Source organism: Aquarana catesbeiana, linkage group LG02 (assembly GCF_042186555.1).
Source record: "Aquarana catesbeiana isolate 2022-GZ linkage group LG02, ASM4218655v1, whole genome shotgun sequence".
NCBI lineage: Eukaryota > Metazoa > Chordata > Amphibia > Anura > Ranidae > Aquarana > Aquarana catesbeiana.
The window spans coordinates 314,142,189-314,165,977 of NC_133325.1; the positions used below are offsets into that span (position 1 = coordinate 314,142,189).

The 23,789-nt window shown below is 40.1% G+C and overlaps 1 protein-coding gene across 2 annotated transcripts in view; it reads right to left on the reverse strand.

Moving 5' to 3' along the window:
- RASA3 (RAS p21 protein activator 3) overlaps positions 1-23,789 on the reverse strand; it is a 299,770-nt gene that overhangs the window by 37,644 nt on the left and 238,337 nt on the right. For both annotated transcript variants that reach the window (XM_073614731.1, XM_073614730.1), the window contains exons 12-13: positions 13,892-14,006; positions 1,216-1,290 (exon numbers count right to left, since the gene is read on the reverse strand). In XM_073614731.1, the coding sequence (XP_073470832.1) occupies positions 1,216-1,290; positions 13,892-14,006 (190 nt within the window). The remainder of the gene's footprint in view (positions 1-1,215; positions 1,291-13,891; positions 14,007-23,789) is intronic.

Sequence of the window (23,789 nt, forward strand, 5' to 3'; positions counted from 1 at the left end):
CTTTATTAGCTTTGTTGCCCTTCTTTGTACTCGCTCCATTTCCAGTACATCCTTCCTGAGGACTGGTGCCCAGAACTGGACAGCATACTCCAGGTGCGGCCGGACCAAAGTCTTGTAAAGTGGGAGAATTATCGTTTTATCTCTGGAGTTGATCCCCTTTTTAATGCATGCCAATATTCTGTTTGCTTTTCTAGCAGCAGCTTGGCATTGCATGCCAATTGCTGAGCCTGTCATCTACTAGGTCTTTTTCCATCCTAGATTCCCCCAGAGGTTCTCCCCCCAGTATATAGATTGCATTCATATTTTTGCCACCCAAATGCATTATTTTACATTTTTCTACATTGAACCTCATTTTCCATGTAGTTGCCCACCCCATTAATTTGTTCAGATCTTTTTGCAAGGTTTCCACATCCTGCGGAGAAGTTATTGCCCTGCTTAGCTTAGTATCATCCGCAAATACAGAGATTGAACTGTTTACCCCATCCTCCAGGTCGTTTATGAACAAATTAAATAGGATTGGTCCCAGCACAGAAACCCATCCATGTACTCACCCTATGGTCCATGCCAATGGACCTTATTTTGTACAGTAAATATTTATGGGGAACTGTGTCAAATGCTTTTGCAAAATCCAGATACACCACGTCTACGGGCCTTCCTTTATCTAGATGGCAACTCACCTCCTCATAGAAGGTTAATAGATTGGTTTGACAAGAACGATTCTTCATGAATCCATGCTGATTACTGCTAATGATACCGTTCTCATTACTAAAATCTTGTATATCATCCCTTATCATCCCCTCCAAGAGTTTACATACTATTGATGTTAGGCTAACTGGTTTGTAATTTCCAGGGATGCATTTTGGGCCCTTTTTAAATATTGGTGCTACATTGGCTTTTCTCCAATCAGCTGGTACCATTCCAGTCAGTAGACTGTCAGTAAAAATTAGGAACAATTCTAGTCCATGAGAGAAAAGGCTCTGGGACTTAAAATTATTATTTATAATAAACATTACCAAATGTCTATGAAAGTGAGATTTTTCACACTGGCTCAGTTTAAGCAGGCTAAATGTGGTGGAGGTCTACTGTTGCAATATACAGAGACCTACTCACATCACTTTTTTTCGGAGATGACTAGGTGACCAGGTCTAACAATTCTGTGACTACTTGTACAAAAATACATTTTAAAATATATGAATTTAGTAGTCGTTTGCTTACCTTGTTTGTTTCTAAATTTTCTCCATCCTTCAGCTTTACTGGATCAATTTCACAGGGTTTATGCAACTCACAAATCTAAGGGAAACAAATATACTGATAAAAAATCTAATTTTAGTAATGATAATCAAATAGCCTTGTAAAATCATCCCTTTATTGTAGGAGCCTCACAAATCTGCTTTGTAGTGCCACAGTGTTCAGCTTTGCTTGCACAGCAACTGAAATGTAAAATCAGGCTGACTCCTGATGTTAACAAAGAATGCAATCTCTTTTAAAGCCCTGTACTTACATATGCAATATAATGTGTGTGGCATATTGTACATAAAAGCACTGCAGGACAAAAAAAATATTTTCAATTGTACTCATTATGATACTTGAGCTGCAGTACAAAATAGAATTTACATTTACCTTAAGGTGAACATTTAATATATCTGCATTATGAACGGTATATGATAACAGCTATCTATATGCCAGTTTACTGATTTAGATTAACAGTGTCCCTGCCTTTGCCCGTTTAAATACAAAAAAAAAAGACATCTGTAGTACAATATCAGAACATGACATGCTTTGCCCAACAGAGGGCACACTGCATTACTGTTCCTGTGTGATAAGGCTGAACTCCCTAAAGACCGATGGGCCTCACAGATTGCAGGAGCTGAGTCACTGGGAGAGGAAATGTGTGGTTACTTCTTGATAAGTCAGAGTCTCATGAGATTATAGTCTCAGGTTGACCAGTATTTCTCTGAAAGGAGATATAAACAGGGTGTAACCACTGGTTGAATGACTGCTAGAGACACTGTAGTCTCACATAAGCAGATGTGTTGTGTATGGAGAGTTAAATAAAAAGATTGTCAAAAAAAGAAAAAAAAAGAAGATTGGATGCTGTTAGTTAAGGGAAACATACATACACACATACAGTATATAGAATCTATATTTTCGGCATTAATTTGACATAGCTATTAAGTGCTGTTCTTTCAGTGATGATAAACGTAAAATATATACCTTATTCCGCGCTCCCAGATGATTCCTCCTCTTCATGCAACCGGTCCCTGAAACCTCTGCTGCCTGACCAGTTGCAGCTCTCTGATGTCATTCTGCACAATGCAGGGCCAGTAGCTCTGAATTATACAGGAAAACATTGAGGGCCTGCCCACTACCTGGGAGAATCAAACAGCACTGGCTGCTGGAGGAGCAAGGAATAAGAACTATATTACCCTACTTATCATTTTCTAAGCAAAACAAGCAGTTTACCCTTGTAAAGGGGACCCACTGCAAGGGTAAAGATTCCTTGCCCCTAGAGTTCAGCTTTGCAAATAAAATAAGGTAGCTCCTATTAGGGGTTTTTAAACAAGGGTGCCCAGGCATCTCAGGGTGCCTTCTGAGTTCTTCAGGTGTTCCTTATTAAAATGCCTAAAAATTGCTTTAAATTGCCCAAAAAATGTGTGCCAGTAAGCCTTTTTTGTTACACAAGGCCACAGGTTTTCAATGTGCATCATTACAACCTTGGGCACCGTATGGGCCATCCACCAGCATCCTAACAACTGCTGAAGTCATTGATTGATAAACAGGGACGTCTGGCACCTGCACAGCATCCTTGTTTGGTTCCCCCTCTGCCTTTCTCTGTCAGAACTGGGGCCATGTTAGCTGCATGGTGGAGAGAAAATGAGGAAACAGAAAGTCTGGAATACTAGTCAGTACCAGTGTGCCAAAGTGTATTTGCTTTGTGTGAATAAATCATCTCCAATGTTAGGTGTCCTATGTGTGGGTATGCAATATGTGAAACTGTTAGGAGCGCCTTGAGATAAGTGCATAACTTTAATGGGTGCCTTGGCTGGAAAAAGGCTGAGAAACACTGGTTTAAAGAACATATGTTGCCATTGCTGACCTCCTTTATAGAATGCCATTTTATTGGCTGCTAATTCTATAACTTTTATACTCGTACATTCCTAGTCACTAGCCTAAAACAATAATGCAGGTCAGAAATGTTGACTTCTCTTTCAGCATACTTGTTTTATGGTCAATGACTCGAACCCATAAGATCAGCATTACAGCCTGGGGACTACTATTTTCCAAAGTTCGCAACAGTAACTTTTATATTTTCCCTAAATTGCATATGGACTTCATATGACCATATGTAGATTTGAACAATTTTATCTAGCCACCTCGAGCCTGTTTGTCCTCACAGGAATAGGTTGTGTTGGATATTTTAGGCCTATTGCTACTGTAATCAGGAAAACACAATGACTATGGAATGTTTGAGTGCCCCCCTTCTCAATGATCAACTTCAAGGGGTTTATGCAACTGAATGTTGTGGCCAATAAGGGCACCAGCAGTGATGGTTATTTGTGTAAAGAGATGCCTTGCAGCCACGGGTAGCCTATGGCTGTAAGTCCTGGCACAATGAAGAATGCTTATGGGAACTTTAGAGGCTCATCACGGCGCGCAGTGTTCTCAATATAGGATTATGGAACAGGAGACAGTTATGTATGCAGCAATCTCTCATTCTAGTAATTGATGGATTTCATAAAAATATACACATCTAAGTTATTGCCTTATCATTAACATAAACAAAGTTTTAGTTTCAACTTTTGCTGTTTTAGGACTCTGCTCACTTGAGCTGAAAAGAGGATGCTTGGTAGGCGTTTCTGAATGACAGGAAAAGATAAAAGCAGGCGCTCGACCCTTGTTCCAATTAAATACTACTATTCATACAGTATAGCCAATAAGGCATACAGTAGTGCTTCCTAATGCACATGAAATAAATTGAAAAAATACACTGTATTGAAGCCCTGCTAATTAGCGAATTAGTCACGCATAATTCTATGAAACCGACATCTCTTGTAAGGTGCAAAGATCCAACGCTGCCAGATGACCAGAGGAAGAAGCTCTAGCATTATATGAACAAGAGAAATCCAGAGCAAAGAGATCATAGTGCAGCAAGTAAATGAACTATTTATTAATTAAAAATGCATAAATGCACTCAGAAACATGGTGAAGGAGAGAGCATGTAGTGTGGTATACCGGCAGCTGATGTGACCACAGCTCCCCTCCAAGGCTGAGGAGTGCTAGGGAAGCCTGGCCAGGCTGGTTGAGAAACGCACACTGCAGCTCTGGGATAGCTCAGCTGACTCCACTTCCAAGGACAAAAGGCTGCCGCTGTCAGTGCCTATACACCTCGTGGATGATGTCACATGCCGGGAGTGCTGAGATACCGATACGGAGAGACGCATGAATTCCCCTTTCATCAGTCTCCAGGAGAGTCAGTGGAGTTATTCTAGAGCTGTTGCAGTGTGCATCCCTACCAACCTGGCCAGGCTTCCCCAGCACTCCTGAGCTAAGGAGCGGACCTGTTGGTCATATTAGCTGCCAGTTTAGCACACTACATGTTCTCTCCTTCACCATGTTTTTTGGGTGCATTTATACATTTTTTAATCAATAAATAGTTACATTTACTTACTGTAATATGACCTCTTTGCTCTGGATTTCTCTGTCATTTTGTTTCTGAATGACAGAACCAATTCGGAATACTCAGCTGAATACTTCATTATACATGCAATATCAAGGGGTTGGGACGTACGACAACTCAATGCCTCAATACCTCAATACTCTAAGGAGATCAGTCGGAACTCAAATAGACTGCTGCTCCATTAACAAAAGTGCTGGATACTTTTCAGCATGTGTGAATTCACTGTACAGGGGCACTGGTGTTGCCCCATCAGCACTGGTTTGGTATTTTAAAATGCACTTGACCATAGCCTCCTGGTTTACCCAACGGTCTTATAATAAGTGGACAGAAATTGAAAAATTATGGATGGTACCGGTCCACCCAAACAGCATGCTATGGAATGCAACGGTGAAGGTAGATCCTACTAAGCCAGTGTTTCTCAACTCCAGTCCTCAAGGCGCCCCAACAGGTCATGTTTTCAGGATTTCCATTATTTTGCACAGGTGATTTGATCAGTTTCACTTCCTTAGTAATTACCACAGCCGTTTCATCTGAGGGAAATCCTGAAAACATGACCTGTTGGGGCGCCTTGAGGACTGGAGTTGAGAAACACTGTACTAAGCTCTTGGGCCCTATGCTCCACCTCAGTTCACTCTGGCGTAAATTATCACGACTTTATAAACTATGCTCAGAAAGTTCACTCCTCACGTCATTCCTCTACAACCCCAGATTGCCTGCATGCCTTACACACCAGATGTCTTCTCCATGGGCGACGAGAGGTCTATTCCATTTTGGTCATCTGGTGCATCCATGCACACGTAGATTGCTTTCCTTCACAGACCTCCAGAAAAAATTTGACTTACCGCGGCAAGTGTTCTATGGATACTTGCAGATCAGGCACTATGTTCAATCACTTGCCCCGAACTTACAATTCTCGGCCCCAACTCCCTTCGAGGGCCTGATATTGGAAGGTTCGGCCAGACGTGGGCTAATCTCCGATATTTACCGGATACTAAATTTCTACGACATTACTGACAGGGTAAACATACATACATGCTCCGCTGGGAGAGGTTTTTGGGTGAGGAAATCTCAGAGTCAACATGGAAGACAGTCTGGTCTCAAGCAGCCAAAAGTTCACTCTGTACACTGTACAAAGAGAACGCCTATAAAATTCTTTTTTTATGGTATATGACACCCGATGTTCTCCACACCATCTATCCTTCTAGTTCGGACAAATGTTGGCGGTGCCTGAAAGACAGAGGGACCTTCTATCACATCTATTGGTCATGTCCCAAAATAGTTCCCTTTTGGACGGAAACGCAATTACTATTGAACCGCCTGTTGGGCGTACAAATACCTAGAACCCCCAAATTATTTCTCCTTGGTGTGTCTGGATTACGTATATCTCGACACTCCAGGAAATTACTTGGCCATGTTCTTACAGCAGCAAGATGTCTGGTAGCCCTCCACTGGAAAAGACAGGCCCCACTTACTCAAGCAGACCTCTATACCAGAATAAAAGACATCAAACTAATGGAGAAAATGACAGCCAGACTACAAAATAGATTGGAGGTTCATGACAAGGTCTGGGAGGATTGGCACAGGCGAGAGGACCCACCCTAGGCCAGCGGCTGAGCCCCTCCCCCTTTCCCCTTCTTATCCCTCTTTTCCTCTTTCCTCCTTTATCTTCTTTCCTTCCTTACATTGAGAAACTATATCCAGATTACCAACGATACCTACTGGTTGACAGTCCTAGTAGCTATGGAAAATGTTAAACCATTACTGTATTTGGATGATTATATTTTGAAGACTACTGTTTACCAGATTGACTGTCCACCAGTTGCACTTAGTTATATGCGACACTACTGTTTAATGTATGTACATATCTTTATGTATAATAAAAATTGATATTAGAAAAAAGAAAAAAAAAAATGCACTTGACCAATGCTGCATAGTATAACTGTCTTGTAGCAACGCAACAGGAGCTTGTAAGCTTGGTTTGGGGCCTGTGTGCCGGGTGAGTCTAGGATTGGTCCCAGCACAGAACCCTGGGGGACCCCACTAGCCACCCCTGACCATTCTGAGTACTCCCCATTTATCACCACCCTCTGAACTCGCCCTTGTAGCCAGTTTTCAATCCATGTACTCACTAGCCAGAATCAATAGGGAGTTTTTTTTATTTTGAATTAAGAGGATCAGTTCTCCCATCTCTAGTAGATAAATCTCTAGGAAAGCCGATGATAGAAATCTAACCAATATTTGTTGATAAAAAAAAATGTTCACACAGCAAATCATCTTATCAACACAATAAATTAAGTTAGCAAAAATTCAATTTGATTGGTATTTAACAAAGTTATGAGGCACCAGAAGGAAATGAAAACTGAGAAAAAATGCATTATGTTTGTGTCACATTGTAGTGTGATGTGTACAGCATTATGTGATTTTACAGTTATGACAGTGCCAAGTGTGAGAGTTTAGTATGCTAGGTCTTGATTACGGTGAACCCAAGCTAAGTGGCAGAAATATGGAAACACAGCCTTGAATGTGTTAACTCTGTATGCCACGCTGCATTCTGATAAACAGCTATAATTAGTTACATGCACAGTTGGTCAGTTCAGATTACAAACGCTTAAACAACTGCCTGGAGCTTCATAATAAATAATGAAAGCTCACATGGAATTCCTTGTTTTCCATGGAACCCAGATTTAATGGTTTTGGCAAGAAACCTTGCTATACTTAAATGTATTCCCCATGTATTTTTAGAGGCCGCCTGCTCTTGTCAAGATTTCTGTAGAGAGCACGTTTCTGTGCTGAAACAGCTTTCATGTAAAGAGGAAAAAGAAAATCATTGTCAGTGTCAAGGAGAGAGAATTCTTCAGTTTCATTCAGTGTGTAAGATATAAGGCAGCACATTGTGGCTCTCTTTAGTCTGCGACGGAATAGTCTTTTTAATAATATATGCTGGAATATGTCATTGAGCATTAACTCACGGGACACACATATTGCATGATGGGAAATAATCAAAGCCAGCAAGCACTGGCGAGCATGTTATATGCAGGCCACTCAGCTTATGGCAAGCCTTTTTATAACCACATAAATGATAACTTTAAACAGGAGCTCAACCATTTTTTCTCGTAGGCCAAACAAGGAGTTCACCTCTCTGCTGGGTCTAATCAGTTGTCCATTATCCTGGAGACCCCAACCCTTGTGACCTGTCACTCTCTGGAAGGCACTTTTCACATGGTGAAACTATTGGTGGCTTGCATAGGAAATGAATGGTGTCATCAGCTCCCTACAGTATTTTCCATTGGAATATAAAGAGGTACAGGCTCAATGAAGAGATGTGGACCACATGTTTTTGCTGGGATCCTGGACAGCTGTAAAGACCCATTGGGTCACAGAAGCATTCTCGATATGACCAAAATTCCAAAATAAATGAGTGGAGATGTAGTTTAAGCAACAGTACTTTCTGAGATGACATGAAAGTATGGTATAAATTATTTTTATCGGCCAGCTAAATGTTTTATTTTGCTGTGATCATGCAGAAAAAAATGGACACAAATGTTTTAGTGACCTGGAAAAATTAAGCCAGAAAAAAGTCAGAAAGACTTATCTGTATAAGTTCAATGACTCCAGAGGCTCGGCAAGGCCACCAGACAGGTCATTAATGGCAACCTCCATTTTTCTCTTGTGACAGGTTTACTTTATGGTACCAACATAAAAAAAAGGTGACTTTTTACCTCATGCTGCAAAAACATGAGCCACATTTGCAGGTTTTATTTGAGTACCGAACAAGTGTTCTGGAGCCATTCATATGCGCAGTCCTCATTGCAGATTGATTCCAATGTGTAGGAGAATACTTCATGTTTCAATCCAGAAATGTCTTGGAAATAGTCATTTTAAGATGACAAGGACAAGGAAGCTGCTATAGTTGACCTTTTATTGGCTTTCATACTGACCCTTTAGCTTCAGCACCTTGCTCAAATACTAAAGGAGTAGCTACAGTTCACTCAGCAAAGTGAGTGTTCACTTAACTTAGAAAATAGGTTAAAGCTATGTTTACCTATCATGTGCTAGCAAAAACCCTGATTTTCAATTTCCCTTGAACATGATTGAACAGGCTCACCTTTCCTGATCACTTGTCCTAGTTCAGGGACACAGAAAGATCCAAAGCCAGAGGGTCAACATAACAGCCAGGTGGCTAGCATCTTTAGAGGGAAGTTAGTAATGGCAGCACCCAGAGTTCTCAAAAGGCAAGATTCTTTAAAGTGAACTTGTGCTCAGTCTATTCAGACTAACATATTTACATTTTCTGAACAAGCAGTAAAGTTACTACAAGCCTTTATCTGTAAGGTTTGTGGAGAAAATAATCTTTGTGGAGAAAATAATCTTTGAAGTTTTAATCTTTAAAGTTGCTGTGAGTACCCGTGTGCTATGAGTACCCGTGTGCTGTGAGTACCCATGTGCTGTGAGTACCCGTGTGCTGTGAGTACCCGTATGCTATAAGTACCCGCGTGCTGTGAGTACCCGCGTGCTGTTAAGTATTAGTGTCAGGAAGCTAGTTGTTAGTTAATTGCACAGAGTACATTGCCCAATCCCCATTAAATTAGTTGGTACGATGTCCGGCGGGTATGGAGATGCGACTCGGTGTACATCTTGCGGCATGTATGCATTCCTTGATCCTCCATTTAAGGGCGAATACTGCTGTGCAAAATGTAAGCACGTTGTTTCCCTGGAAGCCCAGGTTCTGAATCTAGGGTAGCAACTGTCAACACTGAGAAGACTCTCCATACTAAAGGAGAGTTGGGATCGTACCCGGCAGAGACCAGCACAGAGGAGGGTGGAGACAAAGTTGTGCAGGCACCAGAGCAGAGTAGATGGGTGACAGTTAGGAGGAGTAGAGGGTAAAGAGTCAGGGAGGCCAGTCCTGGGCTGGAACAGCCTGATAAGTACGCCCTGTTGCGTGATATTGAGGAAACGAGTCAGGGACCAGCGTTGCTGGAGCAGAGTGACGCCCCTAACTCCTCCAGTGAGGTCGGGGGTAAAGCCAAGGGAAAGGAAAGACAGATCCTGGTGGTAGGGGACTCAATTAGGACAGAGAGGGCAATCTGTCACAAAGACCTGAGGCACCAAACTGTATGTTGTTTACCGGGCGCTCGGGTTCGGCACATCACGGATCTGGTGGACAGATTACTGGGAGGGGCTGGGGAAGACCCAGCTGTCATGGTGCACGTTGGCACCAATGACAAAGTCAGAGGAAGATGGACTGTCCTAAAAAACTATTTTAGGGACTTAGGAGCTAAATTGAGGAATAGGACCTCCAAGGTAGTATTTTCAGAAATACTACCGGTACCTTGAGCCACACCAAAAAGGCAGCGGGAGATTATGGAAGTAAACAAGTGGCTGAGGACCTGGTCTAGAAAGGAGGGGTTTGGGTTCCTGGCTCTTTAGCAGGGACGGACTGCACCTAAATGGGGAGGGTGCAGCTCGGCTGGGAGAGAAGATGGCCGTAAGAGGGGCATTTAAACTAGGCAATGGGGGGGGAGTCCTCAGTCTTCACAGGGGAAACAGGGGGGAATCAGTAACCAAGTCTGCAAGGTTTATCCACATGACACGTCACAGGAAGCACCCTCATGGCTAACAGAAAATAGAACTAGAAATAGACTTGAAAAAAGTAACATAAATACGTCACCTGGACCAGATGGCTTACACCCAAGGGTCCTTAAGGAACTCAGTCAAGTGACTGCCATTGTTCCTAATTTTTACGAACAGTCTACTGACTGGAATGGTACCAGCTGATTGTAGAAAAGCCAATGTAGCACCAATATTACAAAAAGGGCCAAGATATATCCCTGGGAACTACAGACCAGTTAGCCTAACAGCAATAGTTTGCAAGCTCTTGGAGGGGATGATAAGGGACTATATACAAGATTTTAGTAATGAAAACGGTATCATTAGCAGTAATCAGCATGGATTCATGAAGAATCGTTCTTGACAAACCAATCTGTTAACCTTCTATGAGGAGGTGAGCTGCCATCTAGATAAAGGAAGGCCCGTAGACGTGGTGTATCTGGATTTTGCAAATGCATTTGATACAGTTACGTTTACTGTACAAACTAAGGTCTGTTGGCATGGACCATAGGGTGAGTACATAGATTGAAAACTGGCTACGGGGGTGAGTCCAGAGGGTGGTGACAAATGGGGAGTACTCAGAATGGTTCTGTCCTGGGGCCAATCCTATTTTATTTATTCATAAATAATCTGGAGGACGAGATAAACAGCTCAATCTCAGTATTTGTGGACGATACTAAGCTAAGCAGGGCAATAACTTCTACGCAGGATGTGGAAACCTTGCAAGAAGATCTGAATAAATTAATGGGGTGGGCTACTACATGGCAAATGAGGTTTAATGTTGAAAAATGTAAGATAATTCATTTGGGTGCTAAAAATATTAATGCAATCTACTCGCTGGGGGAGAACCTCTGGGGGAATCTAGGATGGAAAAGGACCTGGGGGTCCTAGTAGATGATAGGCTCAGCAATGGCATGCAATGCCAAGCTGCTGAAAGCAAAGCCAACAGAATATTGTAGAGCTGCACGGTTTTGGCTAAAACGAGAATCACATTTTTTTTGCTCAGAATACGATCACTATTCTCTCACAATACTTGCGGTGTAACATCATCTTTCAAATTATACAAAAAAATTGGGCTAACTTTACTGTTTAGTTTTTTTTTTTTAATTCATTAAAGTGTATTTTTAAAAAAAAAATGCATTTGAAAGACAATTGCAACAACCACCATTTTATTCTGTAGGGTCTCTGCTAAAAATATATATATAATGTTTGAGGGTTCTGAGTAATTTTCTAGCAATAAATATTGATTTTAACCCCTTCCTGCTGAATGTACGCACATATGCAGCCTCGGCTTTAAGGGATTATACCAGGATGATACATGCAGCTGCATGCATCATCCCGGTACCGTTTTTTAGAGCGGGCGGTCGGCTCTTCAGGGATAACAACCGATGCGGCTATAAGCCACTCGGCTGTCATCCCAGAGGAGCGGGAGGGGACGTCCCCCTCTCCCGCCGCCTTCTGCTGTTCTTCCTGGGCCTCCCGTCCCACCGGGAGACCCAATGCACGATTCGGTATTTCTGCCGGCTAGAGTGAGACTGGAAGGAAGCCGGAAATGGGTTCCTTCCAGTCTCCTTTGTGTAAACACGGAAGCAACGTCACAACGTCACTTCCGGTTTACTTGGCTGCCAATGGTGCCAGTTTTTAAAAAAAATACAGCACTCAGAATACTTCAGAACCCTGATCCCTCCATAAAGAGTACCTGTCACCACCTATTACTGTCACTAGGGATGATTACATTCCTTGTGACAGCAATAAAAGTGATCACATTTTTTTTTTAAGTGACAATGTAAAAAACATAAAAATAAATAAAATAAATAAGAAAAAACATTTTTTTAAAGCGCCCCCATCCCTGCGAGCTGACGCAGCAAAGAAAACGCACACGTAAGTCACGTCCGCATTGGGAGGTATCGCCGCGATCATCAGAGTGAGAGCAATAATTCTAGCATGAGACCTCCTCTGTAACTCTAACCTGGTAACCGTTATTGTTTTTTAAAGCGCCGCCTATGGAGATTTTTAGGTACCGTAGTTTGTCACCATTCCACGAGTGTGCGCAATTTCAAAACATGACATGTTAGGTATCTATTTACTCAGGGTAACATCATCTTTCACATTATACAAAAGTATTTTTTTAATTCATGAAAGTGTCTTTTTTCCTAAAAAATTGCATTTGAAACACCGCTACGCAAATACAGTATGACATAAAATATTGTAATGATCGCCATTTTATTCTCTAGATTCTCTGCTAAAAAAATATATAAATGTTTGGGGGTTCTAAGTAACTTTCTAGCAAAAAATACGTATTTTAACTTGTAAGCAAAAATGTCATAAATAGGCTTAGGCATGAAAGGGTATTAAAGGAGAAGTCCAGCCAGAGGTTTTTAGGCTGGGCTTTTCCTCTGGGTCACAGGAGTGCAATTCGTTTTGCGCTCCAGGCCGCTCTCCGCTGATGTCACTGCCATCAGTCAAGCTAACGCGTCATCCCGACTTCCAAGTCTGGGTCCGCTAGCTGCCTTAATTGATGGCAGTCTCAGCAAGCCACTGAGATGGCCGCTCCCTGCCCCTCCACAGCTCAGCGATCCAATGAGCGTGGAGAAGCAGAGAGGAGAGAGGCTCACTGACAGTCAGCAGCTCTCCTCTCAGGGATCTGTGAAAACCGAGCCATCGGCGATGTTCGGTGGCTCAGTTCTCAGTGCAGTGACGGCAGGGTACAGATGCAGCATCAGTCTGATGCTGCATCCACCTAGGTAAGTATGAATCTTTAATAAAAAAAAAAAAACAAAAACCATACTTCTCCTTTAACTTGTAAGCAGCAAGTGCCAGAAAAACATTTAGTCTTTAAGTGGTTAAACTTCCCTCACCTACAGGCAGAAGTTCATTCCTTTGATCTAAGAAGAAATGTTACTTTGTTTATACTTATCCACTGATGTTGTGATAAAACTTGGCAGGCTGCCTGGATTTTTTATTTTTTTTCAGCTGTGAGAACTCTCTGCACTTGCTAGAAAGAATAGTGAAATGCTGTTTTGAAGATCGGGAAGGCAAAAGAATCGCGATTTCGATTCTTAATGATTAATCATGCAGCTCTAGAATATTGGCACGCATTAAAAAGGGGATTCACTCCAGAGATAAAACGATAATTCTCCCACTCTACAAGACTCTAGTCTGGCCACACCTGGAGTATGCCCTACAGTTCTGGGCACCAGTCCTCAGGAAGAATGTGCTGGAAATGGTGGGAGTCCAGAGAAGGGCAACAAAGCTAATAAAGAGACTGGAGGATGTCAGCTATGAGGAAAGACTGCAAGCACTGAACGTATTCTCTCTGGAGAAGAGACGCTTGAGAGGGGATATGATTTCAATGTACAAATACCGTACTGGTGACCCCACAATAGGGATAAAGCTTTTTCGTGCAAGGGAATTTAAAAAGACACGGTCATTCACTAAAATTAGAAAAGCAGTTTAACCTTAAACTGCTTAGAAGGTTCTTTACTGTAAGAGCAGTAAGGATGTGGAATTCTTTTTGGACAACTTGCATTTTATTTACCAGAACACAGTTAATCTTGGGAAACAACCAAACTTTACATGTGTATGGACAGAGATATTATTTACCTCATCTATAATTGGCTTTAATGTAACTTGCAGATAATGCATCCCAGCCAGTTTCATTGTTTCATCTATACATTTTGATGTTAACGAGTTGCCTCTAAAAATTGTGTTTGGATCCCTAGAAAAGAAAAAAAAAATATTTCAAATATATTGCAGGTCACAGTTGGAAAATTATTATCAGCACAATTCAATATACATAAATTGTCCCACTAATTGCCACTAATTGGGCTCAGAGACTTAAACATATGGCCCTTGAAATACAGTACAAGGTATCCCTAACAACTCAATTTTAGCTCTTTGCTGTCGGAATACGTAGGTTTTCTGCACATGTCAATGTAGTAGTTCATCAACCGGAGATACTGTATATATATATATATATATATATATATATATATATATATATATTACACACACACAGTACTGTGCAAAAGTTTTAGGCAAGTATGAAAAAATTCTCTAAAAGGACCGTTTGCTTCCAAAACAGTATCAATTTTTCAATTCTTCTAGGTACCCTTGCACACAGTTTTTGAAGGAACTCGGCAGTTAGGTTGTTCCAAAATTCTCGGAGAACGAATTCATAGTTTTCTCCTGGTTAAATCACAATGCTGCTCAGTTCAATGCTTTATTAATTATGTCTGAAAATCAGACATTTTAATATTCCATCATTAATTATATTCTTTACAACCTGAAACTGGGAAAACTGCAAGTGGGTGACCAGCACCAACAGAATGCGGGTTATGGAACCCTGAGTGATATGATGAGCCTTCTGACCTCCAAGATACCTTTCAGCTAATCCTCATACAATGGATGCATCAAGAGCTATATTCATGCTGATACATGCATGCATACTATATACATCTCATGCTAAAAAACAGATGGGGACAGTTTAAATGAAAGAAGTCAGGTGCTATAGATGATTGTATAACATTCCATTTAAAATCCACAACGAATGGACTTTTTCTATTAAGTAATAAAGTAAGAAGGAGTTTCTCTATGCAAGCTTACAGACTGCTGATCAAATAAATTTGAAAAGCTCTACATCAGAGAAAGGCCCTTTCCTCTCAGTAGTAAGCATTATCACCTTGTCCAGTAACAGTGCCCTTACTAGCAACTACTAGCTCAGGCTTAATCCAAAATTTTGAAAGGCCAGCATTTAATAAATAATCAAAACATCATGCAGAAGATAAAAAAAAGTAGTAAGAGGCATCTTTGTGGTGTTTAATCTTAAAGAGTAGGTCACCCCTGCAAAAATTAAAAGCCAGCAGCTACACATACTGCGGACTTTTAACAATAGGACACTTACCTGTCCTGGAGTCCAGTGATGTTGGCACCGTAGCTGATGTTTCCATCAGCTGTTGGGTGCTGCCACCGTCATTGTGGGTAAGGGAACCCGGCAGTGTAGCATTGTGGCTTCACGCCGGGTCCCAACTGCGCATGCGCTCTCCTACTGGCCTGTCGGCGGGGGAAGGAGGAGGGAGCCGAGCTGCTGACGTAATGAACTGCGGCCCAGACTTCCAAGAGTGCAGACAGGATACCTGTCAAAGACAGGTATCCACTACCCCCCTCCCTGAAAGGTGCCAAATGTGGCACCGGAGGGGGAGGAGGAGACAAATGAGTGGAAGTTCCACTTTTGGGTGGAACTCCGCTTTAAGTAGGGTACACACTATAAGAAAATTGGAGGAAAAATTCAATATGAGGCACGATTTTCGGATCGTGTGTACACAACTTTCCACATCCAATTCAGAATTTCCAAACAAACATTTACGAAGGGACGAAAAAAAATTGTAAGTGAACAGAACTAACGATTTTCATTTAATATGTACTGTTTTTGTATGAGACAAATCAGATACGAAAGACTGTGCATGATCAGAAACAATAAAAAAAAAAAAAAAACCTGTGTCGTACGAGAATTTTAAGGAATTCCAAGGAAAACCAGACAAGTTTCTTATAGTGTGTACCCACCTTTAGGCAGCACTTTTACTTTTAAAATGTAAAATGTCTGACAAATTTGTTTTAAAAAGGTAATGTATAGTATTTTCTTCTTTTTTTTTGTAATATACATGCAAGAGGCATCAGCTAGATGTAACTAATCTTTGATTACATGTATAATTCTTCATTATATGTATACATAGGGACAGCCATATTTCAGACACAGGCTCCACACAGTGCTTGTACTTCACTGCTTATTCTCATAATTTAGGTGGACAAGTCAGCTGACTAACGAAAAATGTACTTCCCTGTGATTGCCTTTTATTTCAACAACTGTAGGGCTATAAATTCAACACTTTACCGCTGGACCATTTGTTTTCTAACTTTTCGCACAAATTGTACAATGCGTACATACTGCTCCCCACCCTGAAGCAAAGCTGAGATCCAAAAAAAGAATATAAAATCAACGGGAAAACCATGAGAATTAATACACAGTGACTTAGCAAAATAAAGGTTGTCCAGTTAGAGTTTAGATCTACCTAAACTAAACAGCAGCACCAAACATACAGCTGGAGCTGCAAAAGCATATACAATCTTGGGATATATAGACAAGGAGATAAAAAGTATGATGCAGGTATATATACAGTGGGGACGGATAGTATTTAGACCCCCTTACATTTTTCACTCTTTGTTATATTGCAGCCATTTGCTAAAATCATTTAAGTTAATTTTTTTTCCTCATTACCGCTTGCCGACCGCCGGCTGTCATATGCGCGCGCCACCTGCAGCAATCGCGCGCGTCCGCAGTGTCACTGGGCACCCGATGCGTGTGCCCGCTGGCCGCGATGTCCGCCGGGCACCCGCGATTGCCCGGTAACACGGCAGGACCGTGGATCTGTGTGTATGTAAACACAGTAATCAGTGCATTTTTATATGTCGAAAATGTCCGATATGTCCAGCCACAATATCGCAGTCAAAAAGATAAAAATCGCAGATCGCTGCCATTACTAGTAAAAAATAAATAAATAAAAATGCTATAAATCTATCCCCTATTTTGTGAACGCTATAACTTTTGCACAAACCAATCAATATACGCTTATTGCGATTTTTTTTTACCAAAAATATGTAGAAGAATACATATCGGGCTAAACTGAGGAAAAAAATTTGTTTAAAAAAAAAAATTGGATATTTATTGTACCAAAAAGTAAAAAAATATTGTGTTTTTTTTTCAAAATTGTCGCTCTTGTTTATAGTGCAAAAAATAAAAACAGCAGAGGTGATCAAATACCACTAAAAGAAAGCTCTATTTGTGGGGAAAAAATAATAAAAATGTCATTTGAGTACATTTGAGTATATATATATATATATATATACAGTGAGGATCAAAAGTTTGGGCACCCCAGGTAAAAATGTGTATTAATGTGCATAACGAAGCCAAGGAAAGATGGAAAAATCTCCAAATGGCATCAAATTACAAATTAGACATTCTTATAATATGTCAAAAAAGTTAGATTTTATTTCCATCATTTACACTTTCAAAATTACAGAAAACAAAAAAATGGCGTCTGCAAAAGGTTGGGCACCCTGCAGAGTTAATATCTTGTACTGCCCCCTTTGGCAAGTATCACAGCTTCTAATCGCTTTTTGTAGCCAGCCAAGAGTCTTTCAATTCTTGTTTGAGGTATCTTTGCCCATTCTTCCTTACAAAAGTCTTCCAGTTCTTTGAGATTTCTGGGCTGTCTGTCACGCACTGCTCTTTTAAGGTCTATCCATAGATTTTCAATAATGTTGAGGTCAGGAGATTGTGAAGGCCATGGCAAAACCTTCAGTTTACGTCTCTTGATGTAATCCCCCGTGGATTTTGAGGTGTGTTTAGGATCATTATCCATTTGTAGAAGCCATCCTCTCTTTAACTTCAGCTTTTTCACAGATGGCATCAAGTTACCATCCAAAATTTGCTGAAATTTTATTGAATCCATTTTTCCTTCTACTCGTGAAATGTTCCCTGTGCCACTGGCTGCAATACAACCCCAAAGCATGATTGATCCACCCCCATGCTTAACAGTTGGACAGAGGTTCTTTGCATTAAATTCTGTGCCCTTTCTTCTCCAAACGTACCTTTGCTCATTCCAGCCAAAAAGTTCTATTTTAACCTCATCGGTCGACAGAACTTGTTTCCAAAATGCCTCAGGCTTGTCTATATGTTCATTTGCAACGTTCAAAACGCTGATTTTTGTGGTGAGGACGTAGAAGAGGTTTTCTTCTGATGACTCTTCCATGAAGACCATATTTGTACAAGTATCTCTTTATAGTGGAATAGTGTACAACAACTCCAGTGTCTGCCAGATCTTTCTGGAGGGATCGTGCAGTCAAACGTGGGTTTTGAATTGCTTTTCTCACAATCCTGCGAGCTGTTCGGTCTGATATTTTTCTTGGTCTTCCAGATCTTGCTTTAACTTCCACTGTTCCTGATGACTGCCATTTCTTAATTACATTCCGAACAGAGGATATTGACATCTGAAAACGCTTTGCTATCTTCTTATAGCCTTCTCCAGCTTTGTGAGCGTCAACTATTTTCAGTTTCAGTTTTCTAGACAACTGCTTAGAAGAACCCATGGTGCTGATTGTTGGGGCAAGGTCAGATGAGTCTGGTCATTTAAAACCTTTGAGATTGACATCACCTGGTCTTCCCAGATGATGAATGAGAACAATCCATGACACTGGCAGGTCTCAGCTTTGCAAAGGGGGCAGTGCATGCTATAAATTCTGCAGGGTGCCCAAACTTTTGCAGACGCCATTTTTTAGTTTTCTGTAATTTTGAAAGTGTAAATGATGGAAATAAAATCTAACTTTTTTTTTACATATTATAAGAATGTCTAATCAGTAATTTGATGCCATTTGGAGATTTTTCCATCTTTCCTTGGCTTCGTTATGCACATTAATACACATTTTTACCTGGGGTGCCCAAACTTTCGATCCCCACTGTATATATATATATATATATATATATATATATAATATATATATAGTTAATCCTGATTTAGCTTGGTGCACCCACTATGTAAAAGAAATTTATTCACTCCACAAACATATAATCACTGCCACTGAAAACCAGAGCAAGAGAAACAGCTTTTTCCATGAAACCTTTCTTGACCTCATATAACTATATTACATTTTCACACTTGCAGTGATAATTAATTAATAATTTAATGTTACTCAAGTCAGTTAATCATGATTCCAGAATTATGCCATGATTAAGAAAATAACAGATGTAGTGCCACTGCTTTCTAAAACTCACTGACCACCTTGGTAGTTAGTAAGGAAATGAGAGGATGAATGACAGCCTGTCAAATCTCCTTCCTCCTGCAGTGTGTAGCAGTACTTGCAAAATGTGATGCGACTGCACTCAGTTGCTTTATGGTTTGTCATCACTGATTTCTATGGCAATGAAGCATAAAGAAGTTTAAATTCAACAGTGGGTTTCCACAACAGGATGCTGTCCCATGTGGCCAAATAATTTCCACATGGCAGCACACAGGGCTATGTCCTGGCATAAAATCAAATGTAAGGTAACATGTTTAATATTATGTGTAAGAAGGAAGTAGACGAGTTTAATCTGGTGGCCAGATTAATAAAAGTAATGGGGGATCTCACTTATAACGAAAGGTGAGAAAACTGGCTTGTTTCGTTGGGGAAAAAATACGTTTTTAGATGTGACTTATTTAGTACATGTAAAGTTGAACTTTACACAAGCTACAAATGTTGTATTTTATTTTTAGATTTTTTTTAATCTGCAAGGAGTTGGTGACTATTAGAAGGTCTTATTCCTTATTCATATACTTTGCATGTCAATATAGTACAATTCTTGACTGCTTTATGAACAACAAGGGTGACTGTAATCATTGCCAGCAACTCTGCACATTGCAACTCATAGAATGGGCAATGCAGGGCCTGCTTTTCAATGCCAACCCAATGTGCAGAGGCCACCAATCTGGAGTGCAGAAGAGCTGGGGTCATGCCAGTGGCTGCACTATAAACAGTACCTGGCACTGCTGAAAACAGCTGGATTATAGTAATATGCAAAGTATTTAAATAGGGAACAAATCTACTGTACTTGCCAATACCGTATAAACATTCAGATGCACAATTTACAGAATAACTGAGCATCAATACAAAATTTAACATCTATAGCTTGGGAAAATTTTAGCTTCATCCTAAAACGGTACATCAGTCATCCCTGAGTGATGTCAACCACTACCTCTAAGCATTTTGTTTTGTATGGGGTCCCTTTTAGGCACTGTGTTATTTAAACTGGAATTTAGGTTTTTAGATTTATGCGTAATTTATTTTCATTTCATTCTACAGGGAAACAAAAAAACAATAACATGAACATTATATTGTTCATCATAATTGTTTTCATGTAGGCTAGTAAAGAGAGCAAATCCAGTCAAACGTGGGTTTTGAATTGCTTTTCTCACAATCCTGCGAGCTGTTCGGTCTGATATTTTTCTTGGTCTTCCAGATCTTGCTTTAACTTCCACTGTTCCTGATGACTGCCATTTCTTAATTACATTCCGAACAGAGGATATTGACATCTGAAAACGCTTTGCTATCTTCTTATAGCCTTCTCCAGCTTTGTGAGCGTCAACTATTTTCAGTTTCAGTTTTCTAGACAACTGCTTAGAAGAACCCATGGTGCTGATTGTTGGGGCAAGGTCAGATGAGTCTGGTCATTTAAAACCTTTGAGATTGACATCACCTGGTCTTCCCAGATGATGAATGAGAACAATCCATGACACTGGCAGGTCTCAGCTTTGCAAAGGGGGCAGTGCATGCTATAAATTCTGCAGGGTGCCCAAACTTTTGCAGACGCCATTTTTTAGTTTTCTGTAATTTTGAAAGTGTAAATGATGGAAATAAAATCTAACTTTTTTTTTACATATTATAAGAATGTCTAATCAGTAATTTGATGCCATTTGGAGATTTTTCCATCTTTCCTTGGCTTCGTTATGCACATTAATACACATTTTTACCTGGGGTGCCCAAACTTTCGATCCCCACTGTATATATATATATATATATATATATATATATATATATATATATATATATATATATATATATATATATATATATAATATATATAGTTAATCCTGATTTAGCTTGGTGCACCCACTATGTAAAAGAAATTTATTCACTCCACAAACATATAATCACTGCCACTGAAAACCAGAGCAAGAGAAACAGCTTTTTCCATGAAACCTTTCTTGACCTCATATAACTATATTACATTTTCACACTTGCAGTGATAATTAATTAATAATTTAATGTTACTCAAGTCAGTTAATCATGATTCCAGAATTATGCCATGATTAAGAAAATAACAGATGTAGTGCCACTGCTTTCTAAAACTCACTGACCACCTTGGTAGTTAGTAAGGAAATGAGAGGATGAATGACAGCCTGTCAAATCTCCTTCCTCCTGCAGTGTGTAGCAGTACTTGCAAAATGTGATGCGACTGCACTCAGTTGCTTTATGGTTTGTCATCACTGATTTCTATGGCAATGAAGCATAAAGAAGTTTAAATTCAACAGTGGGTTTCCACAACAGGATGCTGTCCCATGTGGCCAAATAATTTCCACATGGCAGCACACAGGGCTATGTCCTGGCATAAAATCAAATGTAAGGTAACATGTTTAATATTATGTGTAAGAAGGAAGTAGACGAGTTTAATCTGGTGGCCAGATTAATAAAAGTAATGGGGGATCTCACTTATAACGAAAGGTGAGAAAACTGGCTTGTTTCGTTGGGGAAAAAATACGTTTTTAGATGTGACTTATTTAGTACATGTAAAGTTGAACTTTACACAAGCTACAAATGTTGTATTTTATTTTTAGATTTTTTTTAATCTGCAAGGAGTTGGTGACTATTAGAAGGTCTTATTCCTTATTCATATACTTTGCATGTCAATATAGTACAATTCTTGACTGCTTTATGAACAACAAGGGTGACTGTAATCATTGCCAGCAACTCTGCACATTGCAACTCATAGAATGGGCAATGCAGGGCCTGCTTTTCAATGCCAACCCAATGTGCAGAGGCCACCAATCTGGAGTGCAGAAGAGCTGGGGTCATGCCAGTGGCTGCACTATAAACAGTACCTGGCACTGCTGAAAACAGCTGGATTATAGTAATATGCAAAGTATTTAAATAGGGAACAAATCTACTGTACTTGCCAATACCGTATAAACATTCAGATGCACAATTTACAGAATAACTGAGCATCAATACAAAATTTAACATCTATAGCTTGGGAAAATTTTAGCTTCATCCTAAAACGGTACATCAGTCATCCCTGAGTGATGTCAACCACTACCTCTAAGCATTTTGTTTTGTATGGGGTCCCTTTTAGGCACTGTGTTATTTAAACTGGAACACTATTCAGGACTGCTATTTTATATTATTTTAGAATTTAGGTTTTTAGATTTATGCGTAATTTATTTTCATTTCATTCTACAGGGAAACAAAAAAACAATAACATGAACATTATATTGTTCATCATAATTGTTTTCATGTAGGCTAGTAAAGAGAGCAAATCCAAAAATGTAGGTAATATATGGCGTATAGAACAAATATATGAGCAGCACTACAGAGGTAGGACCTATGCATGTGGTTTATATAATATTGTAAATCCAAAAACAGATGCCATTGCACTCCCTGTGAGTACATATTAGATGTAGACAGTCTTATTATTATGACTGCAGATCCATGTATGTAAATCAGAAGGTTTACAGCAAAAGGAATAAGCAAAACCTGTAACTGGGATATCCAAAAAAGGGGGGGGGGAGGGAGTAAGGAGGTTAAGGGGGAGGAAAAGGAGGAAGAGAGGGTGGTAGTGTGGGAAGACATGGGGGGGGGGGTCAAGAAAAGGAGAGAAATAAGGGGAGGGTTTCATGGGGGAATTAAGATATGCATTTTAAGGGAGTGAGGTGGGGAGGGGAAGGGGAACTTGGGGGGGTTGGGATTGGTGGATTACCAGTAGAATATAAAATTTGCGAAGAACTTAACGTGGTCCCATTGGGACATGTTTTTGGTTCATATTTGTCCTCCTTCCAAGAGACCATCCACTCCAGCTGCTTTAAAACTTTTGAGTTAACTTCAAAAACCAATTATGCTCCAATGGGAGGTTGTGGTAATCTCCAGTGTCTAGAAATGACCATGTGTGCTGCAGCTAAGAAGCAGCGCAAGAGACCATGTTTAATATTTGTAAGATTTGGGAGTTGTATAATGCATAGATAATTCTTTAGTTCATTGTCTGTAATTCATTTATAAATAGTTAAAATCCTTTTCCAGAAAGGTTTAATCAAGAAGCATGTATTCAAAATATGGGTCATATGCCCCTTTTCTTTAAGACATCTCCTTTGAGAGACAGGGAATTCAGGGTCATAGTCACGAATGTCTGTGAGACAGAGGTACCATCTCAATATGATTTTATAATTGAGTTCTTGTAGTCTGCTGAAAATAGTGGGAGAAGGTAAAGGATTTTTCCCAATCAATGGGCAAATGTAGCTCCAATTCCCATTTCTTAGTATATGTTGGTCTGCCCAGAACTGTTTCAAGATACATCAGCTTGTGAAGAAGTGAGAGGATGTGTGTTGCTTTAAGTACTGAAGCAGGAGGGTTTTAAAGGTGGTGTGAGGTTTAGTGAAAGGAACAATGGATGGGAAAGAGCCCATGAATATAGAGAGTTGGAAAAGTTCAAACAATGCACATTTTTAAGGAATAAAAGGAAGAACATTAGAAGAACATATCTTGTTATTGTGTAGGGTATAAAGTATAGTGGTGTTATCTTGCGCTTGCACAGATAAGACTGTGTATTTACTATTCGTTGGTCATTCATCCTGGGTGGCCGGCAGTTATTTTTATATACTGGCCAGTCTATCATCGCCTCCAGCCTCTGACTGAAGGTACG